Source organism: Ahaetulla prasina, chromosome 1 (genome assembly GCF_028640845.1).
Source record: "Ahaetulla prasina isolate Xishuangbanna chromosome 1, ASM2864084v1, whole genome shotgun sequence".
Lineage (NCBI taxonomy): Eukaryota > Metazoa > Chordata > Lepidosauria > Squamata > Colubridae > Ahaetulla > Ahaetulla prasina.
In genome coordinates, this window is record NC_080539.1 from 64932731 (window position 1) to 64951352 (window position 18622).

An 18622-nucleotide genomic window follows, 5' to 3' on the forward strand; every position below is an offset into this window, starting at 1 on the left:
TAAAGAAAGAAAAAGAATGAAAGAAGAAAAGATGAAAGAAGAAAAAGAAAAAGAATAATATAATAAAAAAATAAATATTGACTTCCAACCTTCCATCATAAGAAGTATAAACAATAACTCCCGTCCCCATAAAGTTACATACAGATATCTCTTCATCCCTTTTCCCATTACTAATCAATAAACAAATCCATAAAACACCAACTTTTCAATCCTGGGGTCACCAGAGAGTCCATAAAGAACTGCCAGAACTTTTTTTAAAAGTCTTATTTTAAACTTCGTCAAATAGACTGACTTTACATTGCTTCCTTTTACTTTTAACAGTCTTAATCTTTAATTTGATCAATCCTTTATCACTGAATTTTATTTCTCTTCAATTCTTCTTTATCCCAAAGCACAGGTTTCCTCAATGTTTTCACAAGCCTCTTTTTTAGTTGCGATAAGAAAACATTTTCCAGGTTATTCTTAGTTTATTTCTCTTTAACTTTATAAAATTACAACCAGTTCCTTTTGTATAACCAGTAAAGTGTCCTTTTCCAAATCATTTTCTTGGACTTTGTAGTTCCATTTTTGGTACTTTCTCTGTCTTATCAAGTAACATCTTCATTAACATCTGTTAGACATAGTTTATCCATAGAAGAAGACATCATTACTGACAGTGTTGATAATATTTTTTATTTATTTATTTATTTGTCACAACAATATATGTAGGAATCATACAAAAGATTATATAGTATATAAACATATATGGGTAAATATAAGGAGGTATAAGCATATATATAGAAAGAAGAAAAGAAAAACAACAGGACAGGAACGGTAGGCATGTTTGTGCGCTTATGCAAACCCCTTATGGTCCTCTTAGGAATGGGGTGAGGTCAATAATAGAAAGTTTTTGGATAAAGCTTTTAGGATTATGGGAAGAGACCACAGAGTAAGGTAAAGTGTTCCAAGCACTGATGATTCTGTTACAGAAGTCATATTTTCTGCAATCTAGATTAAAGCGGTTGACATTAAGTTTAAATCTATTAGTTGCTCTAGTATTATTGCAATTAAAGCTGAAGTAGTCTTTAACCAGAAGGACATTACAATAGATGATTCTGTGAGTTAAGCTTAGGTCTTGTCGAAGGCGACGGAATTCCAAGTTTTCTAAGCCTAGGATTTCAAGTCTGGTGGGATAGGGTATTCTATTGTTTTCAGAGGAATGGAGAACTCTTCTTGTAAAATATTTCTGGACACATTCAATTGTATTGATGTCAGAGATGTGGTGAGGGTTCCAAACAGGCGAGCTGTATTCTAGAATTGGTCTAGCAAATGTTTTATATGCTCTGGTTAATAGTGTGGTGTTTTTGGAAAAGAAACTGTGCAAGATTAGGTTTACAACTCTTAGAGCTTTTTTTGCTATATAATTGCAGTGGGCTTTGGCACTTAGATCATTTGACATGAAAACTCCAAGGTCTTTAACGGGATGGGGTCATCTGTAAGGTAATGTCCATCTAATGTGTACTTAGTTTTTGGGTTCTTTTTTCCTATATGTAAGACTGAGCATTTGCTGGTTGAAATTTGGAGCTGCCAATATTATAGTTACTAAGTCCTGATTCCATTCTTCAAAAATCTCCTTTAACATTTCTGATATTACAACATTTTGTGCCATTTTGTAAGTATTACTGTCAGTATTAACTGACATTAAAAACCAGTCTTTTAAAAAAATGACTTAGAATCTTTGGTACTCTCTAGTATCCTGTTTCTCAAGCCATCACTTATCTTTGTTATGACTTATGATAGCCAGGATAGATAAATTTCTATTACTAGCAGAACTTCCAGATTCTGTTACAGCTTTGTTCCCTATGTCCTCCATCTGGTAAACTTGCAAGATTTGTTTTTTTCACTTCCAAACATACATCTGAACTAGACTGTGTTGTTTCTCTGTGTCATAGAATATATGTGGGTATATGCATAATTTTGTATTTATTTACCGGTATTTATTTATTTAGTCATGTTTATGTAGTGTATATTGGAGGTGATGACCCCTTGAGAGCTGTATACAATGAAATTTCATTTTAATGTATGTCGATTAGTGTACATTCATAGTGACAATAAAGGTATTCTAAATCTAAGTCTAATTTAAATTTATTTCCCAAGAGAAGCTGGGAAAATTATTTTGTTTATAATTAATTTCAAAATATTGTAGTAAGTCAATATTCCAAATTTATTTGTACCATTAATCCATTTATAACTTTCTTAGATGAAAAGCTTATTTAGTTTTTGCTGTTTATTTCAACTGTTTTAAGTTCTTAAACTTATAATTAATTTTTGTTTTGTTCAGAGTTGAAGATAAACATATTCAATGAAGACTTTTTAAACTTGTCATTCCAAAGGTCTTTACTAGCTTTAAGATGGTTGAAAGGCAGTTTCCAAAAGTGATTAGAAAGTGAGATTTACAAAGTTAGTGTCCTTGAAAAGGCTCTGCCATGGCTGCAAACAAGATGGCTGGTCTGTTCATTGTTCAGTGCTCAAACCTATCACTAGTATTAGTACTTATTAATGTTCTTGCATGTTAGCTATGACACTACAGAAAATAAGTGATTGAAGGAAATCCATTGCCTCTTTGCCTTATTGAGGCATGTTAGCCTTAAGTCCCTTGTTGAGGTAAATGCACAGACCTAATAAAAGGTGTTTTCTTGAACTTATAACCAATATATTGATTATTTTCCCCTTATGCGACTCCATAGCTAATGTTAAAAAGTTACTTAAGGTTATTTGGTAGTTTTACATTTAATAACTCAAAAGGTCTCTGTGTAAATATGCTAGATAATATTTTTTGGCATGGAATCTGAGGTAGCTCAGGAGTTCATGGCCCTCATGGCAATCTTCAAACATGTCAAGTGATGTAAGGACCAACTCACATGGGGAATTCATATATTAGATCACATCACACAGTGGTGTCATGATTTAGAGTTGGAGGATACTAACTTCAGCCCCTTGACATGAACAGATCATCCCCCTTGGCCCTAGAGTTCTCCTCAGCCACCCTTACTATAGAGAGATGGGGGGCTATTTGATCAGCCCACTCTAGGCAACTAATGGACCCAATGCAATTTCAGAGGAAGTTGGGGGCTGGGTTTTCCTCAAAAATATCACAGGCTTCGGTGGAATACCATGTCATGACTTGGAATAAACATGTGCAAGGGCTGGATCACATTGTGTGGAATTACTCTACAGTTTCCCAATAATTTTTATTATTAAAAATAGTTTTGAAGTTTATACTTGGATACTTGCTTTTAATCTTTAGTTCTTGTATTTTTTCAAATGTTGACTGAATTTAGAGTAAATAAAAACTATATTGTCTTCTTTGCCATTCTCAAAATAACTTTGTTTTCTATCAAACAGAGGCATTCCTCAATTTATCAAAAAATAGGGGAAGTATCTGCTTTACTGAAGATGAGGTGAGTAGAACTCCCCCCCCCTTTTGTGTCTTTTTAAAAAAATCTTTGGAAATAAATGGCTTTTCTCCTCAAATGAAACTATTTTCTAAGGAGCAAAAATTGAAAAGCTCAACAGAATTTAATATTCATGGTAAAGTGTGTGTGTGTGTGTGTGTGTGATCGGATTTTGGTATATTTTTAATTGGGAAAATGAAATATTCATATGTATAAGAGTGTAATCCTATTACCAGTTGAAAACAGCAGTAGGAAATAGTACCTTTTTTTGTTGACAGGGAAAAAGTTCTGTTTTTAAAAGGTCTTTTTTTCTTGTTACTTCCATGGAAAGCTGATAATATTAGGTGTAGGAAGTAGGGTATCCTGGATGAAATCAGGGACATACCATTTTCTAAAATTTTAACTTACTTTGAAAGAACTGCAGAGAAGACTCAAAACTGGTGAGGCAGTTAATCCAACCATATCCTGCCATGTTTGTAATAAACCAGTGGAGTTTAGAAGAAAAATTCCACTATTGCCACCATGAAATTGCTGAGCTTTATAAGGGAGTCTGAAAATGTTTCCCTGCTTCAGTTCTTATTACTTTAATATTAAGGTTTATTTGACCAATAAAATGGTTCTTGATGTGGACTAGATATCCAAACTTCCACTAGATATGATAACATCAACCCACAGGATTCTTTCCATTTATTTATTTATAAAATTTATGAAATGTACCGTATATACTCGAGTATAAGCCGAGTTTTTCGGCACGTTTTTTGTGCTGAAAAACGCCCCCTCGGCTTATACTCGAGTCTACCCTTGCAGAGCCGACCCAGGGAGAGGGTTTTTTGCCCTCGGGAACAGCTGGGCCGGCAGGACGAGCCCAAATGCTGCCGGCATGTTTTGCCAGCTCGGCCGGCTCGTTTTGGGGCGGCGGCTGGCCTCCGGCGTTTTCTTCCGCCGCTTTTTGATGGCGGCGGCGGTGGTCGGCGGAGGGGGCGGGGGGCGTTCGACATTTTCGCCCCCCTCTCACTCGTCCTCCTCTTGCCCGCGGTGGGGGCGGAGGGGGCGTTTGTCACCCTCGCCCTCCTCTCCGAAAAGCCGAAATTGAGTGCGAAGCGGCGGGGTGGGGGGAGGCCGCCGTGAAGTGCCGGCTGGGGGAGCCCGGGATTGGCTCCTGGACTCCCCCAGCCGGCACTTCACGGCGGCCTCCGCCGCTCGCACTCAATTTCGAGAGGAGGCGAGTGACAACGCCTTCGGGCGAGAGTGACAAACAAATAGAGTTCTTCTCGCTTGGCGTTTGTCACCTCGCCTCCTCTCCAGCCGAAATTGAGTGCGGCGGCGGGGTGGGGAGGCCGCCGTGAAGTGCCGGCTGGGGAGCCGGGATTGGCTCCTGGACTCCCCAGCCGGCACTTCACGGCGGCCTCCCCACCCCGCCGCTGCACTCAATTTCGGCTGGAGAGGAGGCGGTGACAACGCCAAGCGAGAAGAACTCTATTTATTTGTTTGTCACTCTCGCCAGCGGCGTTGTCACCTCGCCCTCCTCTCCGGCGAAATTGAGTGCGAGCGGCGGGGTGGGGAGGCCGCCGTGAAGTGCCGGCTGGGGGCCGGGATTGGCTCCTGGACTCCCCAGCCGGCACTTCACGGCGGCCTCCCCACCCCGCCGCTCGCACTCAATTTCGAGAGGAGGGCGGTGACAACGCCAAGCGAAAGAACTCTATTTATTTGTTTGTCACTCTCGCCAGCGGCGTTGTCACCTCGCCCTCCTCTCCGAAATTGAGTGCGAGCGGCGGGGAGGCGCGGGCGAGTGACAAACAAATAGAGTTCTTCGCTTGGCGTTTGTCACCCTAGCCCTCCTCTCCGGCGAAATTGAGTGCGAGCGGCGGGGTGGGGAGGCCGCCGTGAAGTGCCGGCTGGGGAGCCCGGATTGGCTCCTGGACTCCCCAGCCGGCACTCACGGCGGCCTCCCCACCCCGCCGCTCGCACTCAATTTCGAGAGGAGGGCGGTGACAACGCCAAGCGAAAGAACTCTATTTATTTGTTTGTCACTCTCGCCAGCGGCGTTGTCACCTCGCCCTCCTCTCCGAAATTGAGTGCGAGCGGCGGGGAGGCGCGGGCGAGTGACAAACAAATGAGTTCTTCTCGCCTTGGCGTTGTCACCCTAGCCCTCCTCTCCGAAATTGAGTGCGGCGGGGTGAGGCCGCCGTGAGTGCGGCGGCGGGGTGGGGAGGCCGCCGTGAGTGCCGGCTGGGGAGCCGGGATTGGCTCCTGGACTCCCCAGCCGGCACTTCACGGCGGCCTCCCCGCCGCTGCACTCAATTTCGGCTTTCGAGAGGAGGCGAGTGACAACGCCTTCATGGGCGAGAGTGACAAACAAATAAATAGAGTTCTTCGCTTGGCGTTTGTCACTCGCCCTCCTCTCGAAAGCGAAATTGAGTGCGGCGGCGGGGTGGGGAGGCCGCCGTGAAGTGCCGGCTGGGGAGTCAGGAGCCAATCCCGGCTCCCCAGCCGGCACTCACGGCGGCCTCCCCACCCCGCCGCTGCACTCAATTTCGGCTGGAGAGGAGGCGAGTGACAACGCCTTCGGGCGAGTGACAAACAAATAGAGTTCTTCGCCTTGGCGTTTGTCACCCTCGCCTCCTCTCCAGCGAAATTGAGTGCGGCGGCGGGGTGGGGAGGCCGCCGTGAAGTGCCGGCTGGGGAGTCAGGAGCCAATCCCGGGCTCCCCAGCCGGCACTCACGGCGGCCTCACCCCGCCGCCGCCTCACTCAATTTCGCCGGAGAGGAGGGCGGTGACAACGCCTTCGGGCGAGAGTGACAAACAAATAGAGTTCTTCTCGCCCTTGGCGTTTGTCACCTCGCCTCCTCTCCAGCGAAATTGAGTGCGAGGCGGCGGGGTGGGGAGGCCGCCGTGAAGTGCCGGCTGGGGAGTCCAGGGCCAATCCGGGCTCCCCACCCCGCCGCACTCACGGCGGCCTCACCCCGCCGCCTCAATTTCGGCTTTCGAGAGGAGGCGAGGTGACAACGCCAAGCGAAGAACTCTATTTGTTTGTCACTCGCCAGCGGCGTTGTCACCCTCGCCCTCCTCTCCGGCGAAATTGAGTGCGAGCGGCGGGGTGGGGAGGCGCGTGAAGTGCCGGCTGGGGAGTCAGGAGCCAATCCGGGCTCCCCAGCCGGCACTTCACGGCGGCCTCCCCACCCCGCCGCCGCACTCAATTTCGGCTTTCGAGAGGAGGCGAGTGACAACGCTGGCGAGTGACAAACAAATAGAGTTCTTCTCGCTTGGCGTTTGTCACTCGCCTCCTCTCGGCGAAATTGAGTGCGAGGCGGCGGGGTGGGGAGGCCGCCGTGAAGTGCCGGCTGGGGCCGGGATTGGCTCCTGGACTCCCCAGCCGCACTTCACGGCGGCCTCCCCACCCCGCCGCCTGCACTCAATTTCGGCTGGAGAGGAGGCGAGGTGACAACGCCAAGGCGAAGAACTCTATTTGTTGTCACTCGCCAGCAGCGTTGTCACCCTGCCCTCCTCTCGGCCGGTGAGTGCGGCGGCGGGGTGGGGAGGCCGCCGTGAAGTGCCGGCTGGGGAGTCCAGGAGCCAATCCCGGGCTCCCCAGCCGGCACTTCACGGCGGCCTCCCCACCCCGCCGCCGCCGCACTCAATTTCGGCTGGAGAGGAGGGCGGTGACAACGCCTTCGGGCGAGTGACAAACAAATGAGTTCTTCGCTTGGCGTTTGTCACCCTCGCCCTCCTCTCGAAAGCCGAAATTGAGTGCGGCGGCGGGGTGGGGAGGCCGCGTGAAGTGCCGGCTGGGGAGTCCAGGAGCCAATCCCGGGCTCCCCAGCCGGCACTCACGGCGGCCTCCCCACCCCGCCGCCTCACTCAATTTCGGCTTTCGAGAGGAGGCGAGTGACAACGCTGGCGAGTGACAACGCTGGCGAGTGACAAACAAATAGAGTTCTTCGCCTTGGCGTTTGTCACCTCGCCCTCCTCTCCGAAATTGAGTGCGGCGGCGGGGAGGCCGCCGTGAAGTGCCGGCTGGGGAGTCCAGGAGCCAATCCCGGGCTCCCCAGCCGGCACTTCACGCGGCCTCCCCACCCCGCCGCCGCACTCAATTTCGCTTTCGAGAGGAGGCGAGTGACAACGCCAAGGCGAAGAACTTATTTGTTTGTCACTCTCGCCAGCGGCGTTGTCACCGCCCTCCTCTCCAGCCGAAATTGAGTGCGGCGGCGGGGAGGCCGCGTGAAGTGCCGGCTGGGGAGTCAGGAGCCAATCCCGGGCTCCCCAGCCGGCACTCACGGCGGCCTCACCCCGCCGCTCGCACTCAATTTCGCCGGAGAGGAGGCGAGTGACAACGCTGGCGAGTGACAAACAAATAGAGTTCTTCGCCTTGGCGTTTGTCACCGCCCTCCTCTCGGCGAAATTGAGTGCGGCGGCGGGGTGGGGAGGCCGCCGTGAAGTGCCGGCTGGGGAGCCGGGATTGGCTCCTGGACTCCCCAGCCGGCACTTCACGGCGGCCTCACCCCGCCGCCGCACTCAATTTCGCCGGAGAGGAGGCGAGGTGACAACGCCAAGGCGAAGAACTCTATTTGTTTGTCACTCGCCAGCGTTGTCACCCTCGCCCTCCTCTCGGCGAAATTGAGTGCGAGCGGCGGGGTGGGGAGGCCGCGTGAAGTGCCGGCTGGGGGAGTCCAGGAGCCAATCCCGGGCTCCCCCAGCCGGCACTTCACGGCGGCCTCCCCCCCCCCCCCCTGCCGCTTCCCCCTCCAATTCGGCTTTTCGGAGGGGGGGGGGGGGGGGGCAAACGCCCCCCCCCCCCCCCCCCCCGGCGAGAGGAGGCAGTGAGAGGGGCGAAATGTGACGCCCCTCCGCCTCCGCCGACCACCGCCGCCGCCATCAAAAGCGGCGGAAGCGCCGGAGGCCAGCCGCCGCCCCAAAACGAGCCGGCCGAGCTGGCAAAGCATGCCGGCAGCATTTGGGCTCGTCCTGCCGGCACTTCAATCCCGGGCTCCCCCAGCCGGCACTTCACGGCGGCCTCCCCCCACCCACCCACCCACCCACTCCCACTGCCGCTTCGCACTCAATTTCGGCTTTTCGGAGAGGACGGCGAGTGTGTCAACGCCAAGGCGAGAAGAACTCTCTTTATTTGCTTGTCACTCTCGCCTCCTCTTACTGTCCTCCTCTCGCCTCGGAGGCGGAGGCGTTGTCCTGAATACATCCCAATAAAATGCAAAGGTTTCAAAGCATGTTTTGGAAAAGCAGCGAGGATGGGGAGAATGCTGCCTTGAATGTGAAAAGAAACGTGGAAAACTCAACTACAGTATAAAAAAACATTTGCACTCAGTACTTTTTATTTTATTTTATTTTTGCCAAGTTTTCCCCAGGGTTTTTCCCCTATGGAAATTGGGGAGGTGGGGAGAAAGAGGTGAAAAGAAAAGCCTCTTGGAAAGCGGAGAAATACGGCAAGAACAAACAATTTCTCCCCGCCTCCCGCGCCGTCCTTCTCTCCGCCAGTCACACGGTTCAGTTTTTTTCCAGGCTAACTATACTTTGCGTTTCACTTCCCCGAGTGAACATTGTAAAGTAAACAGTGAGCAACAGTGAGCAAAATTACGGTAATCTCCTCTGCCAAATCTATTCCCAAACCCTCCCCCCCCAACACCTCCGCTCCACAAAGGCAAGAAATGAGCGCGGAATCCGAGAGGGGGGCAGGAGGAGGAGGAGGAGGAGGAGGAGAGATGGGGGCATTGCAAGCTAGGGTGGGAAGAAGGAGGAGGAAGAAGAAGGGAGGCAAAAGAAACCGACCCTCGCGCAGATCAGCAAATTAGCTTTCCTTCTCCAAACCAATTTTTTTTTAAAAAAAAAACCCGTTCTACCCAGAGCAAATGGCAAATAAGCAGCCCGTTTTGAGTCTGATTATTGTTTCACGGTGGTTGCCCTCTCTGATCTCCTTGTACATGACAAGGCACCTCTAACCCAGCTCTTTGTGTTTGTTATTGGTAATTCTCCTCTCCCTTCTTCCATTGGAGTCCTCTCCCCTTTCTTTCCGAACGGGGCGGGCGATTTACCTTCTCTGCCTCTTTTTATTTTCCTGGAGGTGGAGGTGTATTCCTAAGGATGCCTTCAGTGCTGGGGAAGGAGCCGATCCATGGAGGGGAGGGGGGCGACGCTGCCGAGAAGCCGCTGCTTACAGAGAGCGAAAGAGCCAGGGAGACCTTGGCATAGGTGGGCGGCTGGTGTAAGGCAGGGCAGAACCTTCGACCCGCAAGGATCCCGGGAGGTGGGGGACGAAAGAGAGGCAGAGAAGGAGGGAGGGAGGGAAGGAAAAGAAAAGAAAAGGGGGAGTGAAAATAAGAGCAGTCCGAGCAATAAATAAATATTGCTGGGCTGCTTTCCAAAAATCCTCAGCACGGAACTAAAAGTTGCAAGTGTTTTGTGAGTTCAAACAGTCCCTTCCAGACTAACACGTTTCATTAAAAGATACAAAGTTTGGTAAACTGAAGCTCGCTCTGTCCAATGCAAAAAAATCATCATCATCATATAATAATAATAATAATAATAATAATAATAATAATAATAATAATAATAATAATAATAATAATAATAATAATAATAATAATAATAATAATAATAATAATAATAATTGTATACCGCCCTTCTCCCATATATTTGTAATATTAGCAGGAAGGGTTACAGCAAGGAAAATCAATACAACCCGTTCTAAGCCGAAAACACATTTATATAAAGAGACCTGAAAACGATTTGTATAGAAACAAATGTACGGTATTTGTCTCTTGTGATGATGTGTTGCAGGGTTGCCTTAAATTGCTGTGTGATAGTTACAGCATTTCCAGAAAACACAGACTGGAAAAGAAAAGAAAAGGGAACGGTAGGGAATGAAAATGGATGACTGTGTCATCCATATCATCAACCTTTTGTGAAGTGTATTGGGAAGCAACTTTTAAAATAAGACCTTTTCTTGATCGTCTCCCTTATTAAAAGGGGCATTTGTCACTCTCGCCTCCTCTCGCCTCTTGGCGTTTGACACACTCGCCTCCTCTCACTCGCCTCTTTTCGCCTTTGGAAAAGATAGCTTGCCGTCCATGGGTCTCTTTGGACAGCTTTCTGGGGTGATGGTTTCCTGATGGCAGTTGACGTCGTAATAATTTTTTTTCCTGTTAGGAATGGATCCCAGTACTTCTAATCCTGGACCATCAAAACAAAACGCAGGTCATCTGAGCTGCTTTCAAACTTAAGGTTGTGTCAAGAGCAGAAGAAAGCAATAACAGTATTGCAAGTAGAATTTTGTGTTGATGAAAACAAGTAAGGAGTGGCGGAAAATGAAAGCTGACTTGGAAAAGCTTCCAAAGGCAAAAAAAAGCTCGACGTGGTTTAACGAGTCCATTTGGGGCTCTAGAGACTGAATTGCATGAATGGGTTATGGAGTGTCGTCCAAATGGTTACTGTGTAACACGTATGGGAATTCGCCACGTGCCTTCAAATGGCTAAAGAAGAAAAATTTAAAGTACCAGGCACTGAAAAATTTGTTGCATCAGCAGGATGGTGTACCGCTTCATGAATAGGTTTGGCCTATGTTTGCGACAAAGAACAAAGATTGCACAGAAGCTGCCAAAAGACCTTGATGAAAAAGTGATGTCATTCCATTCATTCATCATAAAACAAAGAAGGATCCATAACTATGACCTTCAAGATATTGGAAATATGGATGAAACGCCTATGACCTTTGATCTTCCAAGCAACAGAACTGTGGCAAGTTTGGGAGACAAAACAATTTTACTAAGAACCACAGGAAATGAAAACCATTTCACAGTCGTTCTGTCATGTTTGGCTAATGGAACCAAGCTGAGGCCTGTTATTATTTTTAAAAGAAAGACCTTGCCTAAAAGGTAAAATTCCGCCACAATTACAGTGCGTGCACATGTTAAAGGCTGGATGGATGAAGATGGAACAAAAAATGGCTGGAAGAAATTTGGAACGGACGACCAGGAGCAGCCTTAAAGAAAAAACCATCACTGTTAGTTTGGGATATGTTCAGAGCCCACATATCTGATGACATAAAAAAATTGGCAAAGTCATCTCAAGTCACTTTGGCCGTTATTCCAGGTGGGCTTACATCTGTATTGCAGCCCCTAGATGTCAGTTTAAATAAACCTTTCAAGGACCGTGTGCGAAGGATGTGGCATGAATGGATGACATCTGGTCAAGCTCAACTGACAAAAGTTGGAAATCTGAGAAAGCCAGACATACAACTAATAGCACAGTGGGTTCGTGATGCATGGGAAGATATTCCAGAGGACATGGTGCAACGTGCCTTCAAGAAATGTGGCATTAGTAATGCTATGGATGGCAGTGAAGACAGCGCATTGTATGAGGGTGACAGCAGTGATGATGACGACTGTGAACTCAGTGATGATGACAACGTATATGCGGATAACATCACAGACGCTGAAGTAGCTGAAGCTCTGTTTGGACAAACAGATGATGAGGAGGAGAGTTTTGAGGGATTTTAGCTCTCGTTAGCTTGGTTGCTGTTACTTTTAAAGATACTGTATTTTTGATACCATATTCTTTTTGGGGACCCCCTTTTGCACTTTTATTGTTTTTCGTTCAAATAAATATTCATGTTATTTTACTTGGCTCTATCTTTATTTTTTACATTGACCAGTAGCTGCCTCATTTCCCACCCTCGGCTTATACTCGAGTCAATAGTTTTTCCCAGTTTTTGTGGTAAAATTAGGTACCTCGGCTTATATTCGGGTCGGCTTATACTCGAGTATATACGGTATATACTGCCTGATTCCCAATGACTCTAGGGAGCTGGCTTTTGCTGAATATTCTGGAAATTGAGGTCTACAAAACAGAGATCCTAAGTTGTGGAAGTTTCCTTGATATATTGATCATCAATTGTGTTGTAAGTGTTGTACCTTGATGAAGGTATCTTTTCTTTTATGTACACTGAGAGCATATGCACCAAGACAAATTCCTTGTGTGTCCAATCACACTTGGCCAATAAAATTCTATTCTATTCTATTCTATTCTATTCTATTCTATTCTATTCTATTCTATTCTATTCTATTCTATTCTATTCTATATAATTAACATTTAGAGCCTAGACTGAATATCCCAAATTATTTCAACAGGCAAAAATACTCCTAGATACTTTCACACACTGATGCTCTAGCAATAATATTAATTATGTGGTGCTTCTAACAGAACCAGATAATTCATTAAGGTGAGAGAATGAAAACCAAAAAAATGTCCAGGTTCAGCCAATTCAACATATGGAATAAATAACCTATTCATCTGTCAGCATTTTGCAGACGTCTCAAGGTGTTCTAAAAAGACGTTTCAGCACATGGTTTGCTTTCCAGTCTCTGTTTTGTTATCAATTTTAGATGTTGATTCAGCAATATTTTTCCACAGCATTTCAGGGAATTCAGTCATAGATGACTTGTTCTTTATGTAGAAAGCAGGGGTGAAATGCTACCAGTTTGGACCGTTTCAGTCAAATCAGTAGCAATGGTGGCAAGTGGTTCAAAGAACCGGTAGCGATGGCAGCGTAAGGCTCCACCCACCCACCGGTCATCGTTACTTCCTGGTTTAAACCAGGAAGTAGCCTGTTTTTTACCCTCTGCTCATGAGCAGAAGGGTTTGCAGATGTGCAGTAAGTCCTTGCACGCACGTAACACGCGCACGTGCACTTACGAACTGGTAGGGAAGGTAAGTAGATTTCACCCCGGTAGAAAATTGTAGATTCAGTTCCTGATATTTAAGGTTGGTGGCTCAGAAGAACATTTTTGCCTACCAATTAAAACAGGCTGTATACCTTTAATAGAGCAATTCAGCCTTCAGTACAAATAAATGTTCCAAGTCCCTGTGATAATCTAGGATGATTGTTTTACATGTAATTGTTTATATCACTTATTTGAAATACGTGACTCAAGCACTTGGGATTGCAATCATATATAACGGAAGGTACATATGCACTAAGTGAAGAAAGCAGAAGAAAGTCTTTCCCCAAAAGAGGATACCCTTTAGGGGAACATAAAAGCACTAACACAGAAAAAATGTGAAAGTTTTCACAATTAACAAATCTGAAGGAAGTCATTTCTACCAACATTCATGAAATCAATGTCAGTTCCAAAATGAAATTGGATTGCATGTTCTTGCTGTTTCATTGCCTACATATACTTTACAAAAAAAATTTTTATTGAAAATATTAGTGTTTTCTTTTTTCTTCTTATCCTCCTTTTGTTTTAGTGGATGACCATGATCATGTACTGCTAATCTAATTATACTACTTTGGAATACAGGTAAGACTTGGCTCAGATATTCCTAGAACTTGCATGTTTTTTGCTTTTATGGAAATCGTAACCTTTGTTAATTCTTTGTTTAAAAAATAACAAGGCTAGGCTGATGCATGTAGGACAAAACTGGAGTTTTATCCTTAAATACTATGTACTGTATACTTCTGATCGTTGATATATTTAATAAAATACTGCAAGTAAAAAGAGCTTGGATTTAATTTTCATTTCCTTTTTTAGGCAACTCATTTCCGAGTTTCAAATGAAAGTTGTGGATTGTGAAGGCCTGTTTAATTGGAGATGGAATAGAATTAGTCAAAGACTTGAAGCAATCTAGACATAATCAGAAGAATAAAAAACATGCAGAAAATGGTACCCAATAAGATAATGGTAGAAATGTGCAGGAAAAAAATGTTTACTATCATATGAATGAATGTCTTGGGATGACTTTTTAAAAATAATCCACACTAAAGACCTCCAAGGTCCTTTCCAACTCCATTTTCTGTTACATGGAATAACCTTCCAAGTTACAGCCATTCAGGTTTGTTGAACTAAGTTCCCATCAACCACAGTGTAACCAATAAATTTACATTCTTAATCTTATATTGGTTTGATTGTGTTTTAGCACTTTGTTTCCCAAGACTTAATTGTTTATCAAAACTGCATAATCTTAGGTGATCTTATCATAAACCAAAATGCAAAGAATATATTTGAGAAATCAATACAAAAACAAAACGCTTGGAACGCACTACCTGACTCTGTGGTCTCTTCTCAAAATCCCAAAAACTTCAACCAAAAACTGTCTACTATTGACCTCACCCCATTCCTAAGAGGACTATAAGGGGCGTGCATAGGAGCACAAAAGTGCCTACTGTTCCTGTCCTATTGTTCCCTTTCATTATATCAAATTAATATAGTTGTTACAGCTTTTGCTTATGTATTATGTTTGTGTATACTGTTGTGACAAAATAAAATAAAAATAATAATTATCCTTTACAGACTTAAGCACACTATTAATCACAAATTGACTTTCCAAGACAGTTTTCATAGGTTCATGCTACACACATTCAAATAAATTTAATAAAAGTGTAACTGATTCTTGTTTTAAGTGAAATTCTCTTATGTGCTACAAAATGATTTCTGCTTTGGTATGGTGAGGTTTACAACTTAGCAAAAATATTATATTTCTTAGACTGGGAATTCATAATTTTCACACATGTTTATTCAACTTTGTTTTCTGTTAAAAGTTATTAATATCTTGCCAAACGTTTGATAGTTTTTATGTTATATGTACAGTAAAATAGAAGGTATTTGATAGGCAAGTATATGCTTTCACTTTTTATTTTATTTTATTTAATTGTTCAATTTCAATCAGGCAATTTCTCAGGCTATCTCCTGATTTGCTATCTAGAACAGAAGTCTCAACCCTTGGTCCCTTTAAGACTTGTGGACTTCAACTCCCAGAGCAAAGCTGGCTGAGGGATTCTGGGAGCTGAAGTCCACAAATCTTAAAGGGACCAAGGGTGGAGACCCCTGATCTAGAATACCAGTAATTTGAGGATGGACTAATATATAATAGAACCAAAAAAATGCCTAGAGCTTCATGATTATAACATTTAAAACAAGTTATTATTTTTATGTTATCTAACCCACTATATCCAATAGTTTCTCAAATTTAAAATCAATTTATTCATTCTACTTGATTGTATTTATATTTGATTTGCCTAGTCACCTGCTATACTATCTCCATTTTCTAAAATAAAAAAGCTTTGAAATTTCCCAGGACAAAAATACATTTGACATTTACATTTATCATCATTATTGTATTTTGTTTCATAGAACTTGAAAAAAAAATCTAGTAGAGAGAAAATGCCCATAATACTTTCAAATCAGTGGTGAATTCCAAGTTTTTTTTACTACCGGTTCTGTGGGCGTGGGTTGGTGGGCGTGGTATGGCTTGGTGGGCGTGGCAATGTAAGGATACTACAAAATCTCCATTTCCCACCCACTCCAGGGGAAGGATACAGCAAAATCTCCATTCCCACCCCACTCTGAGGCCAACCAGAGGTGGTATTTGCTGGTTCCCTAAACTACACAAAATTTCCACTACCGGTTCTCCAAATTGCTCAAAATTTTTGCTACCAGTTCTCCAGAACCTGTCAGAACCTGCTGGATTTCACCCCTGATTCAAATATGCTGGGTCTACCCAGGTATATTTTTATTCAAGCAATGGATTCTCCTGGGGTCTCTGGAACCAGTAAAGGGCCGGATAGCTCAGCCTGGTAAGGCCTGTTATTAAGAACACAGAAGCCTGCAATTACTGCAGGTTCAAGCCCGGCCCAAGGTTGACTCAGCCTTCCATCCTTTATAAGGTAGGTAAAATGAGGACCCAGATTGTTGGGGGGGCAATAAGTTGACTTTGTAAAAATATACAAATAGAATGAGACTATTGCCTTATACACTGTAAGCCGCCCTGAGTCTTCGGAGAAGGGCGGGGTATAAATGTAAACAAAAAAAAAAAAATTATTGTTATACATACAAAAATGTGAAATCACAGCTGCCAGTTTTTTAACTGGTGTTGGCATTCATATACCTTGAATTCTTCCCAAGAATCTAGGATTTCATAATGTATTGTCATAGTATATGTGCACATGCAAGCAATGTGATCTTTTGTAATTGACAGATGGAAATGTTATGTGCAAATCTTGCAATCCAAGATCTTTTAGTTAGGGTCTCAGTATGTTGATAACCACTAGGACCATCTTGGCCAAATTATGCCATAATCTTTCAGTTTTGATTTTCAAAACTATCAAAATTTCAAAACTATAAAACTTGATTCTTTGTGACTTTCTCCAATTCTTTATCTTCTGTTATCCACACATTCTTCTTTTCACAAAGTAACATTTTTATTTTTATTTATTTATTAATATTTATTTATTGCTTATTTATGTTATTAATTTATTGACATCTCTTTATTAAGTATAAATATTATATGTTACAATGTAGTAAATAATAAATGACAGCCCATTTTGTGTTTTTGGTAGCAATTTTATTAAAAATTATAAATACAACAGTAAAAAACTAATATAAACTAAAAAAGATAAAAGAATAAAAGAAAAATAGTAGTTGGTAGGCAGTCTTGGCAACAGTGGAAGATGCTGCTCTCTGGACATGTCCATACCAGTGGAGCCAGCCTTCTCTCATCTTCTCTATAATTGGTGCCACACCAAAATGCTGTCGAATGGTGTTGTTTGTGATGTGGTCAAGAAGGGAGATGCCCGATATCCAAGCAAGTGATCTTTTCTTCTCATATTCCATCTCTTATCTATAAGCAATCTATAAAGTATCATCATTTAAGTCCTATATCGGCAAAGATCCATTATGAATTATCCAAGATACAATTTGTATATTTTAACCTTGATCAAATAACCAACCTTATATTTCTTCCTTTTACAATATTAATATTAATATTAATTAATTAATATTAATTAATTAATTAATATTAATTAATATTAACAATATTAATCTTTAGTGTATTCAAATACTGCAGTGGAACTTGATTCCTTTTCATTTTTTTATTTGTTTCCTTTGCATGATATTCTTCAAAACTTCAAAAAATCTCTTCTGTAAATCAAACGGGGGGAAAAAAATCATCCAGGTCTTTCTGTTGCTTTATTGTTTGTACTTTTATATCTTTTTTTAATTATTAAGATATCAATTAGTTTCTTTTATAGTTCCAGTGTAACAGCTTTTTCTATGTCATTGTTATAGTCAGTCATTTATAAGTTCACTTTCAGTTTAGTCTTGATCTCGTCAGGTAAAAGTTGTTCCTCTTCCAAACATTTTTGGACATAGTGTCTCCATACAGGGAGATGTCTCTGTCAGCACTATTAAGATAAACGGTTGAGTCCATTTTTAAAAATGTCCTTCAGTAAGTCTATTGTTAAAATATTTTCCTTTATTTTGTATTTGTAAGTCAAGTTTGTAATCTTTAATTCCCTTTAGCTCCCCTTAGTGTCCATTTTTTGAAATTTTATTGAGGATGCTAAACAAGGATGTTCAAAAATCAATAGAAAAATTCTCTATATATCTTGGACAATGGGAAGATTGGAGATGGTGTGTTTCATGTTTAAAATGGGGCTGTGCAACTAAAACAAATCATCACTTTCACGTTGAAAGACCAGTCAAAATAGCAGGCAGAACTTGAAAATTTACAAAATTTGAATACTTAAGCCAATTGTTTTCTTCAAAAATCTATTTAAAGTAAGTAAAATCAAACTTATTTTAATGAATTTATACAGGTTATGATCTGGAACTGGAGGAAGAGTTATGCAGCACTTACAACCCTAACCTTTGAAACTCTTGAGCTTTTGCAGGCAATACAGAAATGGGCAGATAAAAATGTAGAAAGGTATTATATAGCTAAGAGATTTTTATAAGAATCCCTTACCTCCTCATAAAGAGGAAAGAGAACAACAGTTAGGATATAAAACACTATTTTTACGGCTTCCAATAAAATCATTTTCATATACTAGGCAGGTAATGAAATTTTCAAATTGCCTGTTAACAAACTTTGAGAAGTTAATAGGCAGAAATTACATTTGAAAATTTTGCAGTCAGGTCATTTAATCCCCATAAATAATAGCACATGTGTCCCATAATGATCCAGATTAATATTAGAAGGGTTGTTAATAGGAGAAAACATTCTTCCACTTTGGTCAAACTGTGAAAAAGTATCAGTTCTTTTTTTAAAAAAGTTTTTGATGAATTGAATATTTTGACTAAGGAAATAATATGTCCACCAAAATTAGGGCTATTGGATATATTTGATTGGATTGAAGTGAAATGGTATGAAGCCTATTATACTTTTCTTATTGTTGGCAGCT

General features: G+C 42.8%; 1 protein-coding gene across 1 annotated transcript in view; it reads left to right on the forward strand.

The window, feature by feature from the left end:
* LOC131198755 (calpain-13-like) overlaps positions 1-14611 on the forward strand; it is a 144653-nt gene extending 130042 nt beyond the window's left edge. The window contains exons 21-23 of the mRNA XM_058184201.1: positions 3385-3440; positions 13693-13745; positions 13977-14611. Coding sequence (XP_058040184.1) covers positions 3385-3440; positions 13693-13719 — 83 coding nt within the window. The 3' untranslated portion in view covers positions 13720-13745; positions 13977-14611. The remainder of the gene's footprint in view (positions 1-3384; positions 3441-13692; positions 13746-13976) is intronic.
* The last annotated feature ends 4011 nt before the right edge of the window (positions 14612-18622 follow it).